This window comes from Oncorhynchus gorbuscha, linkage group LG05 (genome assembly GCF_021184085.1).
Source record: "Oncorhynchus gorbuscha isolate QuinsamMale2020 ecotype Even-year linkage group LG05, OgorEven_v1.0, whole genome shotgun sequence".
NCBI classification, from domain to species: domain Eukaryota; kingdom Metazoa; phylum Chordata; class Actinopteri; order Salmoniformes; family Salmonidae; genus Oncorhynchus; species Oncorhynchus gorbuscha.
The window spans coordinates 55,813,011-55,835,351 of NC_060177.1; the positions used below are offsets into that span (position 1 = coordinate 55,813,011).

General features: G+C 42.6%; 1 protein-coding gene across 1 annotated transcript in view; it reads left to right on the forward strand.

Moving 5' to 3' along the window:
- LOC124035156 (GDNF family receptor alpha-2-like) overlaps positions 1-22,341 on the forward strand; it is a 78,407-nt gene that overhangs the window by 12,580 nt on the left and 43,486 nt on the right. The window contains exons 3-4 of the mRNA XM_046348577.1: positions 8,276-8,362; positions 20,419-20,782. Coding sequence (XP_046204533.1) covers positions 8,276-8,362; positions 20,419-20,782 — 451 coding nt within the window. The remainder of the gene's footprint in view (positions 1-8,275; positions 8,363-20,418; positions 20,783-22,341) is intronic.

Genomic DNA, 22,341 nt, shown 5'->3' on the forward strand with positions numbered 1-22,341 from the left:
GGCCCGCCACAGTGGTCGCTAGTGTGCGATGAGACAAGGATATCCCTGCCGGCCAAACCCTTCCTAACCCGGATGACGCTGGGCCAATCGTGCGCCGCCCCATGGGCCTCCCGGTCGCGGTGACAGAGCCTGGGCTCAAACCCAGAATCTCTGGTGGCCTTAGACCACTGCGCTACCCGGGAGTCTCTGGTAGACCATTCTTGAGACAAACAGGAAACTGTTGAGCATGAAAACCCCAGCAGTGTTGCAGTCTTTGACACAAACCAGTGCACCTGGCACCTACTACCATTCACCCTCTGTATAGCACACATACACAATCCATGTCTCAATTGTCTCAAGGTTTAAAATACTTCTTTAGCCTGTCTCCTCCCCTTCATCTACACCAGGGGTCTCCAACAGGTAGATTGCGAGCTTCCAGTAACTCGGAGCCCACTTATGAATAGCTCGCCAAACAATTCTGAAAGTACATGCAATTTTCACGTGTTCCACCGCAAACTGTCCTAAACCAATCTCACAAGTATCAGACATTACGACATTGACGTTATCTCACATTTTTTGAGCCATTATTGGCTTAATAAGCTAATAACCTAATACAGTATCTGCCAATTCATTTCTAGTAATATTGCCCCTGTCTGTCTGTGGTGCGTGCGATTGTTTGTTTATCACTCTGTGTGTAGCCAGTGATGTGGTGACCATCTTGTGGGTTGACAGAAATACCAAATTAAGTGTTCACTGCAAAGTAGGCTTACCTGGCAGCAGTATATCATGAGTAAGTATATCATTTGTATCTATTATTTGTTATTTGCTAAATTTGCCATGAAATGAGCAGCAGTAGGCCTACAGAACCATCGCTAGACTGGCCCATTACATGCTGACTAGACCGGGCACGCACGTGCGTCTGTTGATTTTGTCCATCCACACCAGATGTGATCAGGACACGCATGTTGAAATATCACAATGAACTCTGAACCAACTATATTAATTTGATGACATGTCGAAACGCATGAAACGCATGAAAAACTCATGGCCATTTAGCTAGCTTGCTGTTAGCTAGCTAATTTGTCCTGGGCTATAAACATGGGTTGTTATCTTTTTTTTTTTCTTAAAAAAAAAAATTACCCCTTTTTTCTCTCCAGTTTCGTGGTATCCAATTGTTGTAGTAGCTATCTTGTCTCATCAGGCTCGGGAGAGACGAAGGTTGAAAGTCATGCGTCCTCCGGTACTGCTTCTTAAAACAGCGCGCATCCAACCCGGAAGCCAGCCGCACCAATGTGTCAGCGGGTACACTATGCACCTGGCAACCCTGGTTAGCGCTCACTGCGCCCAGCCCACCACAGGAGTCACTGGTGCGCGATGAGACAAGGGATGAGCCAAGCCCTCCCTAACGACACTAGGCCAATTGTGCGTCGCCCCACAGACCTCCTGGTTGCGGCCGGTTACGACAGAGCCTGGGCGCGAACCCAGGGACTCTGATGGCACAGCTGGCACTGCAGTACAGCGCCCTTAACCACTGCGCCACCCGGGAGGCCCGGGTTGATATCTTACCTGAAATGAACAAGGTCCTCTACTACGACAATTAATCCACAGCTAAAAGGGTAAACCTAGTTTGTTTCTAGTAATCTCTCCTCCTTCATTCATCTTATTCTGACTTTATATCGCGGTTGGCAACCAACTTTAAGGTGCATTACCACCACAAATTGGACTGGAGTGTGGACCTTTATGGTAGAGTGGCCAGATAAAAGCCACTCCTCAGTAAAAGACACATGACCACCCGCTTGGAGTATGAGAAACAATATTCTCTTTGGCCTGAATGCCAAGCATCATGGCACCATCCATACGATAAAGCATGTTGGTGGCAGCATCATGCTGTGGGGATGTTTTTCAGCGGCAGGGACTGGGGACTAGTCATGATCGAGAGAAATACGAACAAAGCAAAGTACAGAGAGATCCTTGATGAAAACATGCTCCAGACTGCTCAGGACCTCAGACTGGGTCGACGGTTCATCTTCCAACAGGACAATGACCCTAAGCACACAGCCAAGACAACGCAGGAGTGGCTTCGGGACAAGTCTCTGAATGTGGCCCAGACAGAATCAGACTTCAACCCAATCGAACATCTCTGGAGAGACCTAAAAATAGCTGTGCAGTGACTCTCCCCATCCAACCCGACAGAGCTTGAGAGGATCTGCAGAGAAGAATGGAAGAAACTTTCCAAATACAGGTGTGACAAGCTTGTAGGGTCATACCCAAGGAAACTCAAGGCTGTAATTTTTGCCAAAGTTTCTTGTATAAAGTACTGAGTAGGAGTCTGAATACGTATGTAAATGTAATTTTTCAGTTGTTTTTTTAAAATACATTTTCACAAATGTCTAAAAACCTGTTTTTAGATTAAGGCTGTAAAATAACAAAATGTGGAAAAAGTCAAGGGATCTGAATTTTTTCCAAATTCACTGTATGCTCCTAAAAACCATGTTCTATTTTAAAGCCTTGCTACACAGATGCTCATTGATGCGCGTGAGCAGTTTGGATGAAATGATTGAATAACATGTAGACATACATTTATTTTGCAACGTAAGCGCACGTAACGCGAACGCAAACATTGGGGTCAGCATGTTAGATGTCACATTCCTCAATTTCTAGATGCGCAATTAAAGGGGAATTACATTTTTTTTTAATCCAAGCCTAAAAATGTTTTTCTTATGATATGATTTAACCATTGACATGGACTCAGAACATCCAATTTCGTTGTTTCTCTATGAACAATTGTAATTTTGAAGGAAAATCATTTTGGAAATATACAACAGATTTTATTAACCTTTAATTTACCAGATATGTTGACAGAAAACATTACTTTCTCTTACACTAAGGACCCGGGGAAGAGTTGCAGTGGGGAGGAGAAGAGCAGAATTTGCCTATTTGAAAGAAATAAAAAAATGAGTAGCTCGTGACATGTTTCCTTTTTTTTAAGTAGCTCTCATGCTAGAAAAGGTTGGAGACCACTGATCCTCACTGATTTATGTGGATTTAACAAGTGACATCAACAAGGGATAATAGCTTTCACCTGGATTCACCTGCTCAGTCTATGTCGTGGAAAGAGTTCTTAATAATGTATTGTATACTCAGTGTATGTGGATGAGGCTAAATTATAATATACTTGTATGATATGCAGGGAAGTTTCTTCTTGGCCACTTGGGTGAAACTGAAATAGTTTGTTTCCCTAAACTTCCCCTCAGTCCCCCCGGAGAAGAATAGAGCTTCATCATCCATGATCCTCTCTAAGCTGGCCCTGAGGCTGGCCACAGCACTTTCAAAGCTAGAGCATTTGGCTTTGTTTGAAGATTTTGCTATTGTACAATGGCCATTTAGGATGGGTAAACAGACTTTATGGGAAGTCTCTGGGAAAAAGGACCTATCTCAGTGGTAACTGTGGGTTCCCTAAGAGTTCCAAGCACTCGTAAAAATGGGCAATTGTTGTACTTAGGCATGCTAAGAGAGAGAAGTAAGAATGTGTGTCTGGCTGCCTTTGCTTTCTCACTATAGAGATGTGTAGGATGATATGGAAAAATGTGGACAGGGAGAAAGAGGGATAATATCCCCTTATCTCACAACCCTCCCCCATGGTTTCTGCAATAGCTACTCTTAGAGAACTGCCTGTGGTGATGTTACACGTTGTGATGATCGCCAATGCTGACTGAAGTAGTGAAGGGAAGCTAGGGAAGTGGTAGAAATGGGATTTCTTTGTCCTTAGGGTGCACAACACAAAGGTTTCAGCGACGAGTGGCTCATCTGCCTTTGCCATCCGTACTGTTAGCTAACGTTCAATCGCTGGAAAATAAATGGGACGAACTGAAAGCACGTATATCCTACCAACGGGACATTAAAAACTGTAATATCTTGTGTTTAACCGAGTCGTGGCTGAACGACGACATTAATAACATACAGCTGGTGGGTTATACACTCTATTGGCAGGATAGAACAGCAACCTCTGGTAAGACACGGGGCGGGGGACTATGCATATTAGTAAACAACAGCTGGTACACGATATCTACGGAAGTCTCTAGGTTTTGCTCGCCTGAGGTAGAGCATCTCATGATAAGCTGTAGACCACACTATCTACCTAGAGAGTATTAATCTGTATTTTCCGTAGCTGTTTACATACCACCACAGTCAGAGCCTGGCACTAAGACAGCATTGAATGAGCTCTATTCCGCCATAAGCAAACAAGCTCCTCGTAGCCAGGGACTTTAATGTAGGGAAACTTAAATCCTTTTACCAAATTTCTATCAGCATGTTAAATGTGCAACCAGAGGGTAAAAACTCTGGACCACCTTTACTCCACACACATACAAAGCTCTCCCTCACCCTCCATTTGGCAAATCTGACCAGAATTATGTTCTCCTGTGTTTCCTGCTTACCATCAAAAATTAAAGCAGAAAGCACCAGTGAGTAAATCAATAAAAAAGTGGTCAGATGAAGCAGATGCTAAGTGACAGGACTGTTTTGCTGGCACAGACTGGAATATGTTCCGGGATTCCTCTGATGGCATTGAGAAGTACACCACATCAGTCATGGGCTTCATCAATAAGTGCATCGATGACGTCATCCCCACAGTGACTGTACGTACATACCCCAACCAGAAGCCATGGATTACAGGCAACATTCGCACTGAGCTAAAGGGTAGAGCTGCCTCTTTCAAGGAGTGGGACTCTAACCTGGAAGCTTATAAGAAATCCCGCTATGCCCTCCAACAAACCATCAAACAGGCAAAGCGTCAATACAGGACTAAGATCGAATCGTCCTACACCGGCTCTGACGCATGTCGGATCTGGCAGAGCTTGCAAACTATTACAGACTACAAACGGAAGCACAGCGAAGAACTTCCTAGTGACATGAGCCTACCAGACGGGCTAAATAACTTCTATGCTCGCTTCGAGGCAAGTAACACTGAAACATGCACGAGAGCATCAGCTGTTCCGGCCGACTGTGTGATCACGCTCTCCGCAGCCGATGTGAGTAAGACCTTTAAATAGGTCAACATTCACAATGCCACAGGGCCAGACGGAATACCAAGATGTGTATTCCAAGCATGCACTAAACAACTGGCAAGTGTCTTCACTGATATTTTCAACCTCTCCCTGTCTGAGTCTGTAATACCAACATGTTTCAAGCAGACCACCATAGTCTCTGTGCCCAAGATCACTAAGGTAACCTGCCTAAATGATTACCAACCCATAGCACTCACGTCTGTAGCCATGAAATGCTTTGAAAGGCTGGTCATGGCTCACATCAACACCATTATCCCAGAAACCCTAGACCCACTCCAATTTGCATACCAAAGATCCACAGATGACGCAATCTGTATCTGTACTCCACACTGCCCTTTCACACCTGGACAAAAAGAACACCTATGTGAGAATGCTACAGCTCAGCAGTCAACACCATAGTGCCCTCAAAGCTCATCACTAAGCTAAGGAACCTGGGACTAAACACCTCCCTCTGCAAATGGATCCTGGACTTCCTGACGGACCACCCCCAGGTGGTAGGGGTACATTACAACACGTCCGCACACTGATCCTCAACACTGGGGCTCATCAGGGGTGCGTGCTCAGTCCCGTCCTGTACTCCCTGTTCACCCATGACTGCACAGCGAGGCACGACTCCAACACCATCATTAAGTTTTCCAATGAAACAACAGTGGTAGGCCTGATCACCGACAACGATGAGAAAGCCTATAGGGAGGAGGTCAGGGACCTGACCATGTAGTGCAAGGACAACAACCTCTCCCTCAACGTGATGAAGACAAAGGAGAGGATTGTGGACTACAGGAAAAGGAGGATCGAGCATGCCCCCAACTCTCATTGAAGGGGATGTAGTGGAGCAGATTGAGAGCTTCAAGTTCCTTGGTTTCCACAACACCAACAAACTAACATGGTCCAAGCACACCACGACAGTCGTGAAAAGGGCAGGACAAAACCTATTCCCCCTCAGGAGACGGAAAATATTTGGCATGGGTCTTCAGATCCTCAAAAGGCTTTACAGGTGCACCATCAAGAGCATCCTGACTGGTTGCATCACTGCCTGGTATGGCAACTGCTCGGCCTCCGATCGCAAGGCACTACAGAGCGTAGTGTGTACGACCCAGTACATCACCACGGCCAAGCTTCCTGCCATCCAGGACCTCTATACCAGGCGGTGTCAGAGGAAGGCCCTAAAAATTGTTATTCAGCATGTCACTGCACCCGTTGTATTCGGCACATGTGACAAGTACAATTTGATTTGTAGTTCAATCAATCGTTTTGATTATGAAGCAGCAGTATGAACAAGCACAATGATAAGACCAAACACACCAACTTTTATTTGACCCTCATTTGACCACATCATCTTCTACCTGGAGAAGAGTTGCAGGGGTTGAATGAGTCAGTTGGAAGCTGGAGAAAATGACTGTAGGTGGCCAAGGGAGTATGAGAAGCCAGATTAGGATTTTAGCTTTGACAGTGGGGTTAACCTTTAACTCGCGCAACAAGTGCCATGGCTACTTTAATGACCACAGAGATTATGGACATCTGTTTAATGTCTCATTTGAATGATGGCACCTTATGCAGTTGAGTTACCCCTTCCCCCCATCACTCCCTTACCAGATGGAATAGTGCTTTCTTATGGCCCTCCAACACCACATTCAGCATATTCTATTCTCCCATCCAAGAATTGACCAGGCCCTGCCCTGCTTAGTTTCAGAGGCAAGCAGTCAGTAGGATGTAGGGTGGTGTAGATGCTGACAGTCTCTCTGCAATGTCTTACAATGGGTTGCTTACTTTCTTATAGTAATGTATTATGTCTAGGAATCTATGGAGTGTGTCTGGAGTCCTGAGTCAGGGTCCATGGTCAAAATCTTAATTATTAGACATGTTTCCTCATTATCAGATGGGGAAACTGGTTATGATTTTTTTCTCCCCCTCACATAAGGGAACAAGACATTATATCAGCCTTAGTGTGGCCCTCCTTGGACTTTTGCTCAGGAGTTGGCAAGGGAAGAGTTCAATGTCGTCCCTCTGCAGTTTATAATGCTGGGAGGCGCAACTTTCACTCCTGTTGAATGACATGTTTTTTTTTAGCCATTTGGCGTTATAGTTGATCATCTTTAGTTTGGTGTATTTCAATAGTTGTTTTACTGACGCTTTTTGTATCCCCCTGTTCACGATGGAACTAAGATAACATCATAATACAATGTTTTCTTTTCAACAAATGTACTGTGAACCCACGTTACACTGTGTTACTAAAGTGACATCTTCAAGGGTATTCTTTTTATTCCACCTGATCGGCAGCCTGGTAATGAAATATGCACTATACTGTACAACATGATCAACACATATGTGAATCACACACTACCTTCCATTGAAGTCTCCATTCTCTGAACAGCTGGAAGAACACTTGATGAGGTAACATCCTCTTTTCAAACGCACGGAGCATTGTGATAAACAAATGGTGATATTTATTGATTGGATGGTTATCCACTGGGCTTCACCTCTCCCCACAGGTTTTGGATTTTCTCATTTGCTGCGGTGGGCTCCCTGCCTGTCCCACACCAGCCTTGCTGTGTTTCTGTTAGCATCAAAATGCAATGCTACACACTGGAGGGTTTTGTCTGGATCACACCGAATGGCTGTGAATTTTAAACACAGGATTAGAGGCTTCTGAGAGAGAGGCACAGGGGAGCAGCACAGTCAGTTGAGTGCTAATTTGATTCATTTTTTTTTACAAACAGCCATAGCAATTCAGCGTTTGGAGGCTGCCACACCTAAATCAGAGAGCACCAGGACCAAATGTTCTTTCCAAAATCAAATTATCTGACCGTGGTGAACGATCTGCTTTGCATATCACAAAATTAGCCAAATGTTCACACCATTGAAATCTTCAGGGTGTAAAATGTGTTATTGGTCAGACAGACCGATTAAGAGCCAAAATCTCAAGTTGACAAATTTTGTAGAATTCAAACTTCACTGGTTTCTGTTATCAACACAAACAATGTAGATATTTGCTTATTGTTTTAGCACAAAAAAAATGTTTTATCCTGTGCAATGTTTCTAAAACCATGACTCCTTGCCTTAGACACATGAAGGTCAACAACTTTGTATACATTTTGAGATCATATTCCTTTATTAAATGTACCGCAACACATACCCAGTAATTAATGTACCATGAACTACAGTATGTGGGTGTGAGCACACTATCATTTTCCTTTTTATCAAAACAATTTCATCATGTACTGTTTTCCCAGGTGGAGAGCTTTATGAAACATCCCCTTATGAACCTGTGATGCCTGTTCGCTACCCTGATGCATTCCGTCTCGCTTCCATTATCTCAGGTAAGTACAGATGTTTAATGTTATCATTTTTTTGCTTCCACAATGACTATTCCATGTTAAAAGACTGTGAAGATACACTGTATACAGTGCCATCGAAAAGTATTCAGACCCCTTGACTTTATCCACATTTTGTTACATTACAGCCTTATTCTAAAATTGATTAAATAATAAAAAAGATCCTCAGCAATCTATATACAATATTCCATAATGATGAAGCAAAAACAGTTAAAAAAATAAATATATTTACAAATGTATTACAATTTTAAAACTAAAATACCTTCAGACCCTTTGCTATGAGATTCAAAATTGAGCTCAGGGGAATCCTGTTCCCATTGATCATCCTTGAGATGTTTCCAATACTTGACCTGTGGTACATACAATGGTACATACAACTGATTGGACATGATTTGGGAAGGCACATACCTGTATATATAAGGTCCCACAGTTGACAGTGCATGTCAGAGCAAAAACCAAGCCATGAGGTTGAATGAATTGTCCATAGAGCTCCGAGTCAGATCTGGGGAAGAGTACCAAAATACTTCTGCAGCATTGAAGGTCCCCAAGAACACTGTGTCCTCTATCATTCTTAAATGGAAGAAGTTTGGAACCACCAAGACTCTTCCTAGAGCTGGCCAAACTGGGTGACCAAGAACCCGATGGTCACTCTGACAGAGTGTCTAGAGTGTGCTCTAGAGTGTCTCTTTGGTAATGCGGAGAACCTTCTAGAAGGAAAACCATCTCTGCAGCACTCAACCAATCAGGCCTTTATGGTAGTGGCCAAACGGAAGCCACTCCTCAGTAAAAGGCACATGATAGCCCGCTTAGAGTTTGCCAAAAGACACCTAAAGACTCTTGGACCAAGAGAAACAAGATTTTCTGGTCTGATGAATCCAAGATTGAACTCTTTGGCCTGAAAAGCCAAGTGTCTGGGACTGGGAGACTAGTCAGGATCGAAGGAAAGACGAACGGAGCAAAGTGCAGAGAGATCCTTGATGAAAACCTGCCCCAGAGCGCTCAGGACCTCGGTCTGGGGGCTAAGATTCACCTTACAACAGGACCCCGACCCTAAGCACACAGCCAAGACAAAGCAGTAGTTGCTTCGGGACAAGTCTCTAAATGTCCTTGAGTTGCCCAGCCAGAGTCTGGACTTGAACCCTATCTAACATCTCTGGAGAAACCTGAAAATAGCTCTGCAGCGATGCTCCCCATCCAACCTGGCAGATCTTGAGAGGATCTGCAAAGAAGAATAGGAGAAACTCCCCAAATACAGATGTGCCAAGCTTGTAGCGTCATACCGAAGAAGACTCGAAGCTGTAATCGCTGCCAAAGGTGCTTCAACAAAGTACTGAGTGAAGAGTCTGAAAACTTATATAAATGTGATATTTCATTTTTTTTAATACATTTGAAAACATTTCTAAAAACCACTTTCCTTTGTTATTATGGGGTATTGTGTGTAGATTGATTAAAAAAAACAATGAATCCATTTTAGAATAAGTCTGTAATCAGTGGCGGTCAGTGCTGTTTAAGATGAGGGAGGACTATTTTTTTTCTATTACAGCATACTGGACGACTGTCATTCATATTCCATTCACCCAGTTAAATGTAACAGCGATAGGTTTAGGCTAATATTCGACACTCAGATTTCCCTTCCCCCATTATAAGGTTGCTACATCCTAGCCCAGTGGTTCTCAATCCTGGTCCTGGGGACCCAAAGGGGTGCACATTTTTGTTTTTGCCCTAGCACTACACACCTGATTGAAATCATCAAAGCCTTTTGATGAGTTGATCATTTGATAATTTAATCAGCTGTGTAGTGCTAGGGCAAAATAAAAAATGTGAAACACTTTGGCTCCCCAGGATTGGGTACCACTGGGCTAGCCTATGAATGACGGTTTACAACGTAGGTGCACACAGGTTGAGAGACACATTTGAGGTGTGTCGAGGGACACATTTGACATTCAACACCGCCTTGCACACTCTTGCCTGCATCTAGCTGATATAGGGTGTAATCATTCGTCCAAAAATGTGACAAATTCAGGTATGTTATCCCCGATTTGTTCCATTTGCTTCCATTTAAGAAATGTTTTTCAACAGAATCAGCGGAATGAATACACTCTCGTCCTCTCACCTTGTCCCTTCGCTTGTGGACTTCAATGCCCAACACATCAGCTGTATGTGACCAGGCGAAAAAACGTTTCCAAGCCAAACCACTACACACAGCCTACATCGGTGTCACAATATTAGCTAAAGAAGTAACGTCATAGTCAGCATAGCTAATAGAACTAATGTGTTAGTAAACCCACTACAATCATGCAGTAACGTTAGTGTACAGTCAGTAAGCAGTTACACCGGTGGACCCCGGTGGCAATACATTTGTAATGCCAAAAGCTTACCTTGACATGGAAGAGTTCCAATGTTTTGTTGGAAAGTCATAGCCAGATAGCTAAAATAACATCCCTTTGTTTGAGCAGGGTGTTAAGAAATGAATTTGTTATACTGTTCGACTAATGTCTTTCTCTCTCTCTTTGAGTCAACTACTCACCACATTTTATGCACTGCAGTGCTAGCTAGCTGTAACTAATACTGTCAGTACTAGATTCATTCTCTGATCCTTTGATTGGGTGGACAACATGTCAGTTCATGCTGCAAGAGCTCTGATAGGTTTGAGGACATCCTCCGGAAGTTGTCATAATTACTGTGTAAGTCTATGGAAGGGGGTAAAGAACAATGAGCCTCCTAGGTTTTGTATTGAAGTCAATGCACCCAGAGGAGGACGGAAGGTAGCTTTCCTCCGGCTACACCATGGTGCTACCCTACTGAGTGCTGTTGAGGCTACTCTAGACCTTCTTTGCAAAATAGTGTGTTTTAATAAATTATTTGATGATTATATTTAGTATCATTTTTACAAAAAAATATAACTTTTTAATTGTTTTATTTTTATGAAATTCACTGAGGAGAAATTCACTGAGGAGCCTCTACTGGCTGTAATGTAACAAAATGTGGGGAAAATCAAAGGGACCGCCTATTGAGAAGTGCCTGTTAAGTAAATCAGGTGTTAAATTAGGTGGAAAGAAGATTGCCACTTTCAGTAAATATGATGGATTCCTCTTTATATTCCTGAGTTCACCAATGGGTCTTGATTACGAAACCCATATATTTCCCATCTATTGATTTTCCATTCAGTTTGATTTCTGTTTACTAATTAAACAGCAAGTATTCACCAAGGGAACTATTGCTCACATTTCGTTTACTGGTTATTATTGAAAGGGCAATACAAATCAATGCAGATCTTATTATAAGACACAGCTACAATGGCTATTACACTAAGGGCTCTATTTTAACAAACCAAATACAATGATAAATCTTAGTGCTGGTGACAGATTTTTGTTGTTGTGCTATTTTACTTCCAGAATATGTGCAGAGTAGCTGGAGGTGGCACAACATTTCTGGGTTTTGATGAATTAACAAGTTGTGGGTACGTCGAGGCTTGACACCTCATTGGCCAATCAGAACTTGCTCCATGGCTGAATATGTGGTTGCTTCAAGTTGTCTTTACAGTGTTTTATGTATTGCCTCGTCATCATCTCCAATTCGATTGTAGTCCGTTATTTCCTAGTTTGTTAAATGGCCTGCCCCATATTTGTTAAATATGTTGAACATGTTTGCAGTCCACATTGTTCTTTTTTAAATTGAACTTTTATTATCTAGGCATGTCAGTTAAGAACAAATTCTTATTTACAATGATGGCCTACACCAGGCAAACCCAGTTGATGCTGGGCCAATTGTGTGCCGCCTTATGGGACTCGCAATCACAGCCGGTTGTGATACAACCTGGATTCAACCCAGGATGTCGGTAGTGATGCCTTAAGCACTGAGATGCAGTGCCTTAGACCACTGCGCCACTCGGGAGCTCCGAGTGCATTCCTTCAATATGGAAATACATTGTTAAACATACACTACCTTTCAAAAGTTTGGGGCCACTCAGAAATGTCCTTATTTTTGAAAGAAAAGCACATTTTTGGCCCATTAAAATAACATCAAATTGATCAGAAATACAGTGTAGACATTGTTAATGTTGTAAATGACTATTGTAGCTGGAAACGTCAGATTATTTATGGGATATCTACATGGGCGAACAGAGGCCCATTATCAGCAACCATCACTCCTGTGTTCCATTGGCATGTTGTGTTAGCTAATCCAAGTTTATAATTTTAAAAGGCTAATTGATCATTAGAAAATCCTTTTGCAATTATGTTAGCACAGCTGAAAACTGTTGTCCCTGATTAAAGAAGCAATAAAACCGGCCTTCTTTAGACTAGTTGAGTATCTGGAGAATCAGCATTTGTGGGTTTTTTTTACAGGATGCTGGCCTTCTAGGCAGAGTTCCTCTGTCCAGTGTCTGTGTTCTTTTAACCATCTTTTCTTTTTATTGGCCAGTCTCAGATATGGCTTTTTCTTTGCAACCCTGCCTAGAAAGCCAGCAACCCGGAGTCGCCTCTTCACTGTTGACGATGAGACTTGTTTTTTTTCGGGTACTATTTGATGAAGCTGCCAGATAATACTGCCTTTGCTGCAATGGCTAGGCTCTCCCGTTTCATAATCTGTATTGTAAGTGGAGATGCGAGTTTCACAGCCAGAGGAAATTAATCCTTTGTCTTGATAGGCCAGAAAATGTGACATGTCTCTCCCTATGCAAATGAGATGTTAGGTTTCACATACTGCATCTCAGATGAGCAAGAGGACAAGTACATTAGAGTGTCTAGTTTGAGAAACAGACACCTCACAAGTCCTCAACTGGCAGCTTAATTAAATAGTTCCTGCAAAACACCAGTCTCAACGTCTACAGTGAAGAGGCGACTCTGTGATGCTGGCCTTCTAGGAATCCTTCGGTAGGAGGCATGGATGTTTGTCCTATCCATTGAATATAGATTATTAAATAGTATACACAAATCTTACTATAGGCCTAGTTATAACAAACATTTATCTAATCTGGCTTCAACATGGAAATACTAGTCTACACAAATTACACTCGCATGCTATACATTTTTGAGCCATGGACAATTAAACAAAAGTTAAGAAGATTAGCCGACCATATCTGTTGATATGGCCTGTTAATGACTTTGTCACGTGAAAGGCAAACAATAAAAACCGGTCAAATGGCTTAGGCTCCAAGGGGATTCAGCACCAAGGGCAGCGATCAGAATTCATGCGATTTGACGGTTAGATCCAACAGAAATGTAAAGAAAGTCTGTTGACTGTTTTGCTGCTTATGATATTTTAATAAAACATTGGTTATAGGCTACTGATTAGGCTACTGTGCGCCTCCTCTGACAAAATCAATGCCGTAACAAATCGCGTTACATCTATGACAAGCTTTTGGCCAGTCTTAACTAGCAGAACCCCAGCTTTTACAAGTTGAATCTAGCGCCGCCTTAACGCCAGTCGGAAATAGAGCCCTGAGAGAGACTATCGCAAAAATATATATATATTAAAAAAAAGGTGAAATATGAGGACCGCAGGGCCATTGCCACAACTGTAGGAAATATAGGCTACAGTCATTTGAACGTTCAATCACTTCCATTCTCCAGATCCTGCGGAAATTGCCGGAGGATGATCGAGCCTCATTTGCTAAACGCAGTATACAGCAGAGATGCCACATTTGCTTTTCCTGGCCGGATGCCTCATGCTTTGTTTTATATCTTGGAGGTACAAGAAAGACACGCTTTCTGCATTAATCCCTTTAGCTTGAAGTCAGCAAACGACATAGGTTGTTTGAAAATATACTGGTTTGATCTATCAAAAAGGAGAACACCAGACAAAATACCAAATTGGAAGTGGCTTTGAATACCTTGGCGTTTTAACCTATGGTCCATATGAAGGAGGCTCAAATCGTTGTCTATCCCACGTCCTGGTTATTTTTCAGCACCTTTTGAAACAGCAGCTGGGGCTCATTAATGTGTTCATTTTTGCTAGAACTGTTTCCAACAATGTTTCTTTCAAAGGTGAAATATCGGATTTGCTCTCCTAAATCCATTTAGCCTTAGTCATTTATTATTTCAGAGGACAGAATAATTGATTGTGGTGGTGAGAAAAGCCCACAGGCAAACAGATAAGTAATTACAGTTGTTCTCTGAAATACTTTTCCCCGGCGATTTCAACTGCACAAAAGTGTGCTTAATCACTTTTAAAATGGTAATCTGAACCAAAGCTCGGGGAATGTGATATCTTGCTGTGTTGATGTGGATGGGGAAATACACTCTCTAGGAGGAAGGCTGAAAATTGAAAAATTATCTCCACAACTTAAGAGTTTATAGTGAGAGAGATAAGGACACCATTGATGGGGAAAAAAACATACTCCACAGTATCTCTAAATTCAAACAGCGGTAATAAAGCCAATGACTGAGAGGAAAGTGAGAGTACGCATTGCCCAAGTCCACCATTTTCTTACTTCAATGTGTACAAGTCAATAGTCTTACTCTTGAGCATTGTGAGAGATATGGGTTTGCACTCATATCATTTTTCTACCTCAATAGGTTGCCCCCTCATCCAACACCAGATAATTCTGAATTTTATATAACAAATTATCCCATAGCATACAAATATATACTTGACTGTAATTTCTATTTTATTTTACACGAATTGTTCCATCCTTGTGACCCAATGTTGAGCTAATTCACTTATTAAGAGCAGAGGCCAGGATTTTTAAAAAGCAGCACGTGTCCTCCAGGAATTGACTTTGACACCTCTTAGTTAGACCTTCTAACACTTCCTACTATAAGCCTCTCACCTCTCTGCTCCACATGCCCACCATCCAATTAAATGGAGAAACCTATTTCTATACAGCTGGGGGGGGGGAAAGGACCGGCGCAATAGTCGTGCTCAGCATGCAGCCCAACACTGGACATTCTCACCTTGCCCTCAAAACAATTACCATCCCGTTCTCAAAGACAATGTTGCCGTGCTTTATGCCAGTGTACTGCTGTTGAATAGCTGCTGTACTATGTGTACTTACAATAGGTTTACATTTACAACTAGGAGTTGCCTCTTCGTTTTCTCCATGGACACTTAATGAGTGGTGGGTGTAAGGGTAACGTATGAGTTGTTAGTGCAGTCAGCGTTATTCTAACAAGTTGGAATGAAACAGAATATTGAATAATCCTCCAAACATGGACATGGCAATGCTCATTAGTTTGTTTTGTTAGCAGAACTAGACGTTTACACTGATGTTAGGGGAATATGTGAAGCAACGGCAGCGTCTTGATAGAGATGTGAATCGACTCGCTTGTACATTTCTGCTACAATGATATGTTGTCCCAGGTTTGATATGCATGATTGCCAAACATGATGGACTATCGAAGGACTTATACTGCACAACGGAAGAAGCCATCAATTGCAATCTGAATACTGAACATAAAGCAATACTGCAACATCGCAGGAAGTGTTTTGAAGCCCGGTGTCAGCTGCTGTACACAAGCAACTCAAGAATTTGGAAACATGTTTACGTACCGTAGAGCTGACATGCTTTTAAAATCAGTGGCTGCCCTCACTTTCACTCTGTGTGTTAGATCATAGAACTGAAGTGCTAGTTTTATCAGGCTCGTATTTGGAAAACACTTCTGAACTGTTAAAGCAGCCGTTATCTTATTAGAGCACATATAAACAGCTTATGAAATAGCGGTCCTACCGATATCATCACAGATCCCAAACATGCACAGTCAGTTTTACCGTTGGGAAATGTCGTAGCGTGGACCCGTGGCATTACCTAACCCCTGAAAACCCTGCTCTGACACAAGCCTGAGCTAATAACTGATGAACTCTTTGACAGAGAAATGCTTGACAAGGCTCCCAGGGGTATAGACTAAATACTTTATAACAAGCTCCTTCACACTCACTAAGGGCCATATTAAATCCACACTTTGGCACCCATCCTAATTACAGTGAGCATACCCGGAGCCAAGAGCCCCTCTCTAACCTCGACTGGACTCCTGGTCCCCAGAGTCTAGGATGATGTCTGAAATACAGGATTCAAATAAGGGAGAGAGCAATTACTGTGGAAGGAAGATCCCTTCTCTTGAAAAGGGCTAAATCCTGATCTCTTGCCTGGCCTGTAATGACTACATTGTGCTTTTCAGTAGATGGCCATCACGTACTTTACACTAATGAACGCTGTGGACGATCCCCCTATTAACATTTAACTCTTAAACGTTAAGTCCCCTATTTATGGGACTTTGAGCTGTTCTGGACCGGATCCGACCAAACATTTCTGTGCACAGAGTACTCTGTGAATGGTGCAACATCAAGTGGTGTGCCCTCTGTGAAAGCTCTGGTTGTCCCGCTTCACATGTCACTCTCCGCTCTCATCTGAGATGCAGTATGTGAAACCTGACATCTCATTTGTATAGGGAGAGACATGTCACATTTTCTGGCCTATCAAGACAAAGGATTGATTTCCTCTGGCTGTGAACCTCGCAACCTCCGCTTACAGTACAAATTATGAAACGGGAGAGCCTAGCCCTTGCAGCAAAAGCAGTATTATCTGGCAGAGTTGCAAAGAAAAAGCCATATCTCAGACTGGCCAATAAAAATAAAAGATAGGCAAAAGATCACAGACACTAGACAGAGGAACTCTGCCTAGAAGGCCAGCATCACGGGATCGCTTCTTCTCTGTTGACATTGAGACCGGAGTTTTGCAGGTACTATTTAATGAAGCTGCCAGTTGAGGACTTGAGGTGTCTGTTTCTCAAACTACACACTCTAATGTACTTGTCCTCTTGCTCAGTTGTGCACCGGGGCCTCCCACTCCTCTTTCTATTCTGGTTAGAGCCAGTTTACGCTGTTCTGCGGAGAGAATAGTACACAGCATTGTACGAGATCTTCAGTTTCAAGGCAATTTCTCGCATGGAATAGCCTTTATTTCTCAGAACAGGAAGATATTGACGAGTTTCAGAAGAAAGGTCTTTGTTTCTGGCCATTTTGAGCCTGTAATCGAACCCACAAATGCTGATTCTCCAGATACTTAACCAGTCTAAAGAAGGCCAGTTTTATTGCTTCTTTAATCAGGGACAACAGTTTTCAGCTTTGCTAACATAATTGCAAAAGGGTTTTCTAATGATCAATTAGCCTTTTAAAATGAGAAACTTGGATTAGCTAACACAACGTGCCATTGGAATACAGGAGTGATGGTTGCTGATAATGAGCCTCTGTACGCCTATGTAGATATTCCATTAAAAGTCATTTAAAAGAATCCAGCCACAAAAGTAATTTACAACATTAACAATGTCTACACTGTATTTCTGATCAATTTTATGTTGTTTTAATGGACGAAGAATGTGCTTTTCTTTCAAAAATAAGGACATTTCTAAGTGGCCCCAAACTTTTGAACGGTAGTGGATAACTTTTTATACTGGCAGTTACTTTTTCTGGCAGTATAAGTATTACTAGGTATTATTTATGGCCATCTCATGATAAATCATTACTTTTGGGTATGTCTATTTAGGCGGAAATCTAAATTTGATAACATTACATTTAACTGGTTAGGTTAAAAGATGACTTTACTCTTTACTTTACGATAAAAAGCGCTTGGTAACAGTTCCCCCGAGAGCTTTTTCTTTCCTATATGGAAGCGTGAAGTAACATTGGTAAACCTTTTTTTCTTGTGAAGGGAATTTGGTATTTTTGTGTGCGTGCCAAAAACCAATTAAAATCTACCTAGCGTTCATTGCATGAGAAGCACGACTCTGATTATCATGCAAAGATGTGTCAACAGAGCCTCATGGCAACATAGTAACAGGGTCTAAAAAATATATATATATGCAGCGACATGCACTTAATCAGTTATTGTCCCACAGTGAACACCTTAGACACCAGTACACTGGAATAATCAGGACACAGCCCTCTATTTCCATGATTTCCTTATACAGCAGGCTCGGAATCAGGGTATTGGGATGGTGAGGCTTTCCCAAGACTGGCTGTAGCTGGTGTATGCAGCAATGGAATGACACCTAGAGAGATTTGAGGAATGTTTGATCATTACAGCCCATGTGCAAGGCTGATTGTGATGATGATTGGCCAGGTTAATTGAATACACTTGAGCACGTATACATAAGTGGTGGTCCAATCTCTTGGCAGTACACGACACATTGTTTCCTCTATCAGTGATGGCCTGCTGTAATCAGCAAGACTATTCTGCCTCTGATTTCAAAAGCTTTCCGTTTTTGCGAGTTGCCTGTCACCCTTCTTGTAGTACCGAAAGGTGTATAGGCAAAACCTTTCATAATGCACTTTGAAAAATGTATTATTTTCCTGTAACAGTATATATTTTCCATTCATCTACTCCATTCCCGTTTGTATATGTACACCGAGCCTTTGAGGGCCTTTGTGTCTTTGTGAGCCTCAGGACATCTTTCTGCTTTCAGTACCGAATTCAATCTTTTCTCTCCAATTAGAAGTAGTAAAACCTCAAACCACTGCACTGCTTGGTCAGATAAATCTTTGTACCTCGTCGCTCTACTATTTTGTTGTTATCCTGGACCCCCTGTGCACCGCATTAAAGGCTGCAGATGGCCAGAGGAGATTTAGGAGCTGCAATCCATCATTGTTATGTGTAGGGCTTTTGGATAGAACCCCAAACCACCCCTCCAGCTGGGCTGGCCTGGTTCTGTACCGATTTGGCCAGGTTTTGCCCAGTTTGGCCTCAATCCCTGCTGCTAATGTCAGCTGTCTTTGAAGTCCAATCACAGATCATCCCACAGCCCTCTGACCTAGCATGATCTCCTCCTCGGGATAACCTTGTTGCTGGAGGGATAAAGACAAAGCTCACAGCGATCTGGAAAGGCAACAATCTTTTCCTGTCGTCACAAAATAGAATCCACCTTTTCACTTTTCTTCCCATCGACAGGAAGTTGCCTCTATGTTGCCATGTGGTTGAATAAGGTAAATACTGTTTTATTTGGCTCTGAGTGTGTTGTGTCCATTCTGTGTATGACATTTCTAGGATTGATCTTTTGTGATGCACCACTTACAGACAATACAGCTGCTCATGCAGTCCATAGGAAAGGCTTTTCCTCGACACTGCGTGATAGACACAGAATGAGATTGGTTCTGTTGAATAAGAGATGAATCTCCTTGGATGTCACTGAGCCAGCGCTGCCTCTGAAATATCATTATCTACATGGGGAGGGAGGTGAACTTTTCTAATACACCCTGAATACAAGGGAGGTGGAATATGAATGAATGTGATACCGTTTTTTTGTTTTGTTTTATGGCATCTCAATAGCAGGTACCACCAGTTCAGAGTGCTCTCAGAATATGCACACTTAATGACTCCGTCTGTTTGCTACCGTACAATTGCTAGGTGGCAGTGTGTGATGACAATAAGAAATTGTTCATCTGTGTTCAATAGGCCACAATTCAACAGCACAGAGTGAGTCTTTACCATGTCCTTGAGCACCTGTGTTTAATGTCCACACTGACAAACCAATTACACATGTCAAAAAGCAACAAGAAATCTAATTCACCTGTTGTAAACGGCATCAAGGTCCGTGTCACGGTGTTTACAGTAGCTGCTGTAGCACATCATGTGCTAGTGGTGGAAGCAATCAGATGAGCAGAATCAACTTGACACACTCATGAAGTCAAAACTGAATGTAAAAGAAGATGAATATACTTACTATCTCAATCCATACTTTATTCATTCACATTTCACTCAAGGCCTCTAAAAATAAATAATTCAGTAAGAATGGATATGGGCGAGCTATACAAGTCTCAGATGGCTTGGGGTTGGCTTGGAGAAATATATGATATTGAATATCCCCCAGCATAGGGAGAGATCTAACACATGAAGCCCACTTTCAGCACACACAAACATGACATCCAACATGGTCAAGTAGTCAGAGCACATCAACTTATGTGTCATCATCATCATTATTGTGTGAAAGCGTTTTGTCATGAGCCAGTTGACAAATGCTATAGGTCATATCTGTGATAACAAGATGGCTTTGCAATAGGCAGATACGTGCATATTATTGTTCAGTGCTCCTCTTCTCCCTTCTCTGCAGGGATGCACACCGTCACCCCTAAAGCCAACACTTGCTCTGACCCAGGCAAGACTTGTAACCCATGTCTGGATGCAGCCAAGGCCTGCAACCTCAACAACACCTGTAAGAAACAGCGCTCCACCTACATTGCCACTTGCAACAAAGGGGAACCCTGTAACCGTAAGCGCTGCCACAAGGCCCTGAGGCAGTTCCTGGATCGGGTGCCCAGCGAGTACAGCCACCAGCTGCTCTTCTGCCCCTGCCAGGACCTGGGCTGTGCTGAACGGAGGAGGCAGACCATCGTGCCCTTCTGCTCCTTTGAGGACAAAGTCAAACCCTACTGCCTGGAGCTCAGAAAGAACTGCCGCCAAGACCCCCTCTGCAGGTAAGAGATTTAGGAGTTGGGGATTGTCTGTATGTGTGTGTTGGGTGCGTGAATGCGTCCATACGTCCATATGTGCTTACGTGCATGAGTGCGTCAGGGAGAGAGCTGTTGAACAAATGCAGGTATTAGTGAAAACTATTAACATGCTCTGATATTGACTTATATATGGTAAATGAGAAAAGATCAGCTAGAGACTGATCGACTGCAATCTCCTCCTCCTGTGACATCCTAGATTTCAGTGGTGTAACTTAGCCATGAAAGTAATTATGGCCACTCAGGGAAGCCTTGCTATTAGAGGCAGGATGAAGACGTGAGGCTAAACTGAAGGGGCAGCGTTCAATTTGGCTGAATGAAACATTAGTGAATCACTTTGACTGTGTTTCTATTGGATTCAAAGGGGCCTATTTAATTCACACCTGCCCAGCCGTGACTTGTTTCCCTGCCATAGAGCCAAGGAATAAGGAACACACAGACCTCGAGACCATTTTACCCTCCAAAGCTATGTGAATCAATAGGTTGTCCAAAATAAATGGAAATATACATTCTGTACACCAATAACATCAATAACTATGGATTGAAACATATGAATAGAATTTGAATCCAGAACAATAAGCTCAATGGAGTTCGATCAAAGGCTAGATGTATCTTAATGTTATCATCAGCATATGTTAACATACTGGTACAACTTTATTGTCCATCAAAACAGACATTTTTGTCTGTCTGTTCTTTCATTCCCAACCCTCCAGACATAACAGACTCACATCACACACTTACACACCACACCACACACACAGACACACACTGGCTGAAAGAAGCACAGGGGCAGCCAAAGAGCAGCGCACCTGGAGCTGGTTTGGGGTTAGGTGACTTGCTCAAGGGTGCAGTCATCAGCCTTGGTATTTGAACCAGCAACCCTGTGATTACCCGCCCCGCAACAGTATAAAAATACTGTTAAAAATATAGTATACACACAGTATATAATCCTGTACAAATGAGGGGCAGGTAGGCTGTGTGTGTACAGTGTGTGGATTTAATTCCCTGAGTAGGCTGCACTAAACAACAATCTACTCTCTCTGCTCATACTGTAGCCTAGGATCACTCTCAGGATAACTGAGTAGGCAGAATGAATTCTATTCAACAACTGCAATCCACCTGGACACCACACTGCAGTGAAATTAGATTCACTATAGACTCTTCGTGGCAAATTGTTTTCTCCACATTTTGGCTTGACTCTTTTCCTCAAATCTTAACACATTAAACCACACAGGCCGGTTGGACATACTGCCAATTTCTCGAAAACAATGTTGGATGTGGCTTATGGTAGAGAAATGAACATTCAATTCTCTGGCAACAGCTCTGGTGGACAATCCTGCAGTCAGCATTCAAATTGCACATTCCCTCAAAACTTGAGACATCTGTGGTGTTGTGTTATGTGACAAAACCGCACATTTTAGAGTGGCTTTTTATTGACCCCCAGCACAAGGTGCACCTTTGTAATGATCCTGCTGTTTAATCAGCTCCTTGATATGCCACACCTTTCAGTTGGATGGATTATCTTG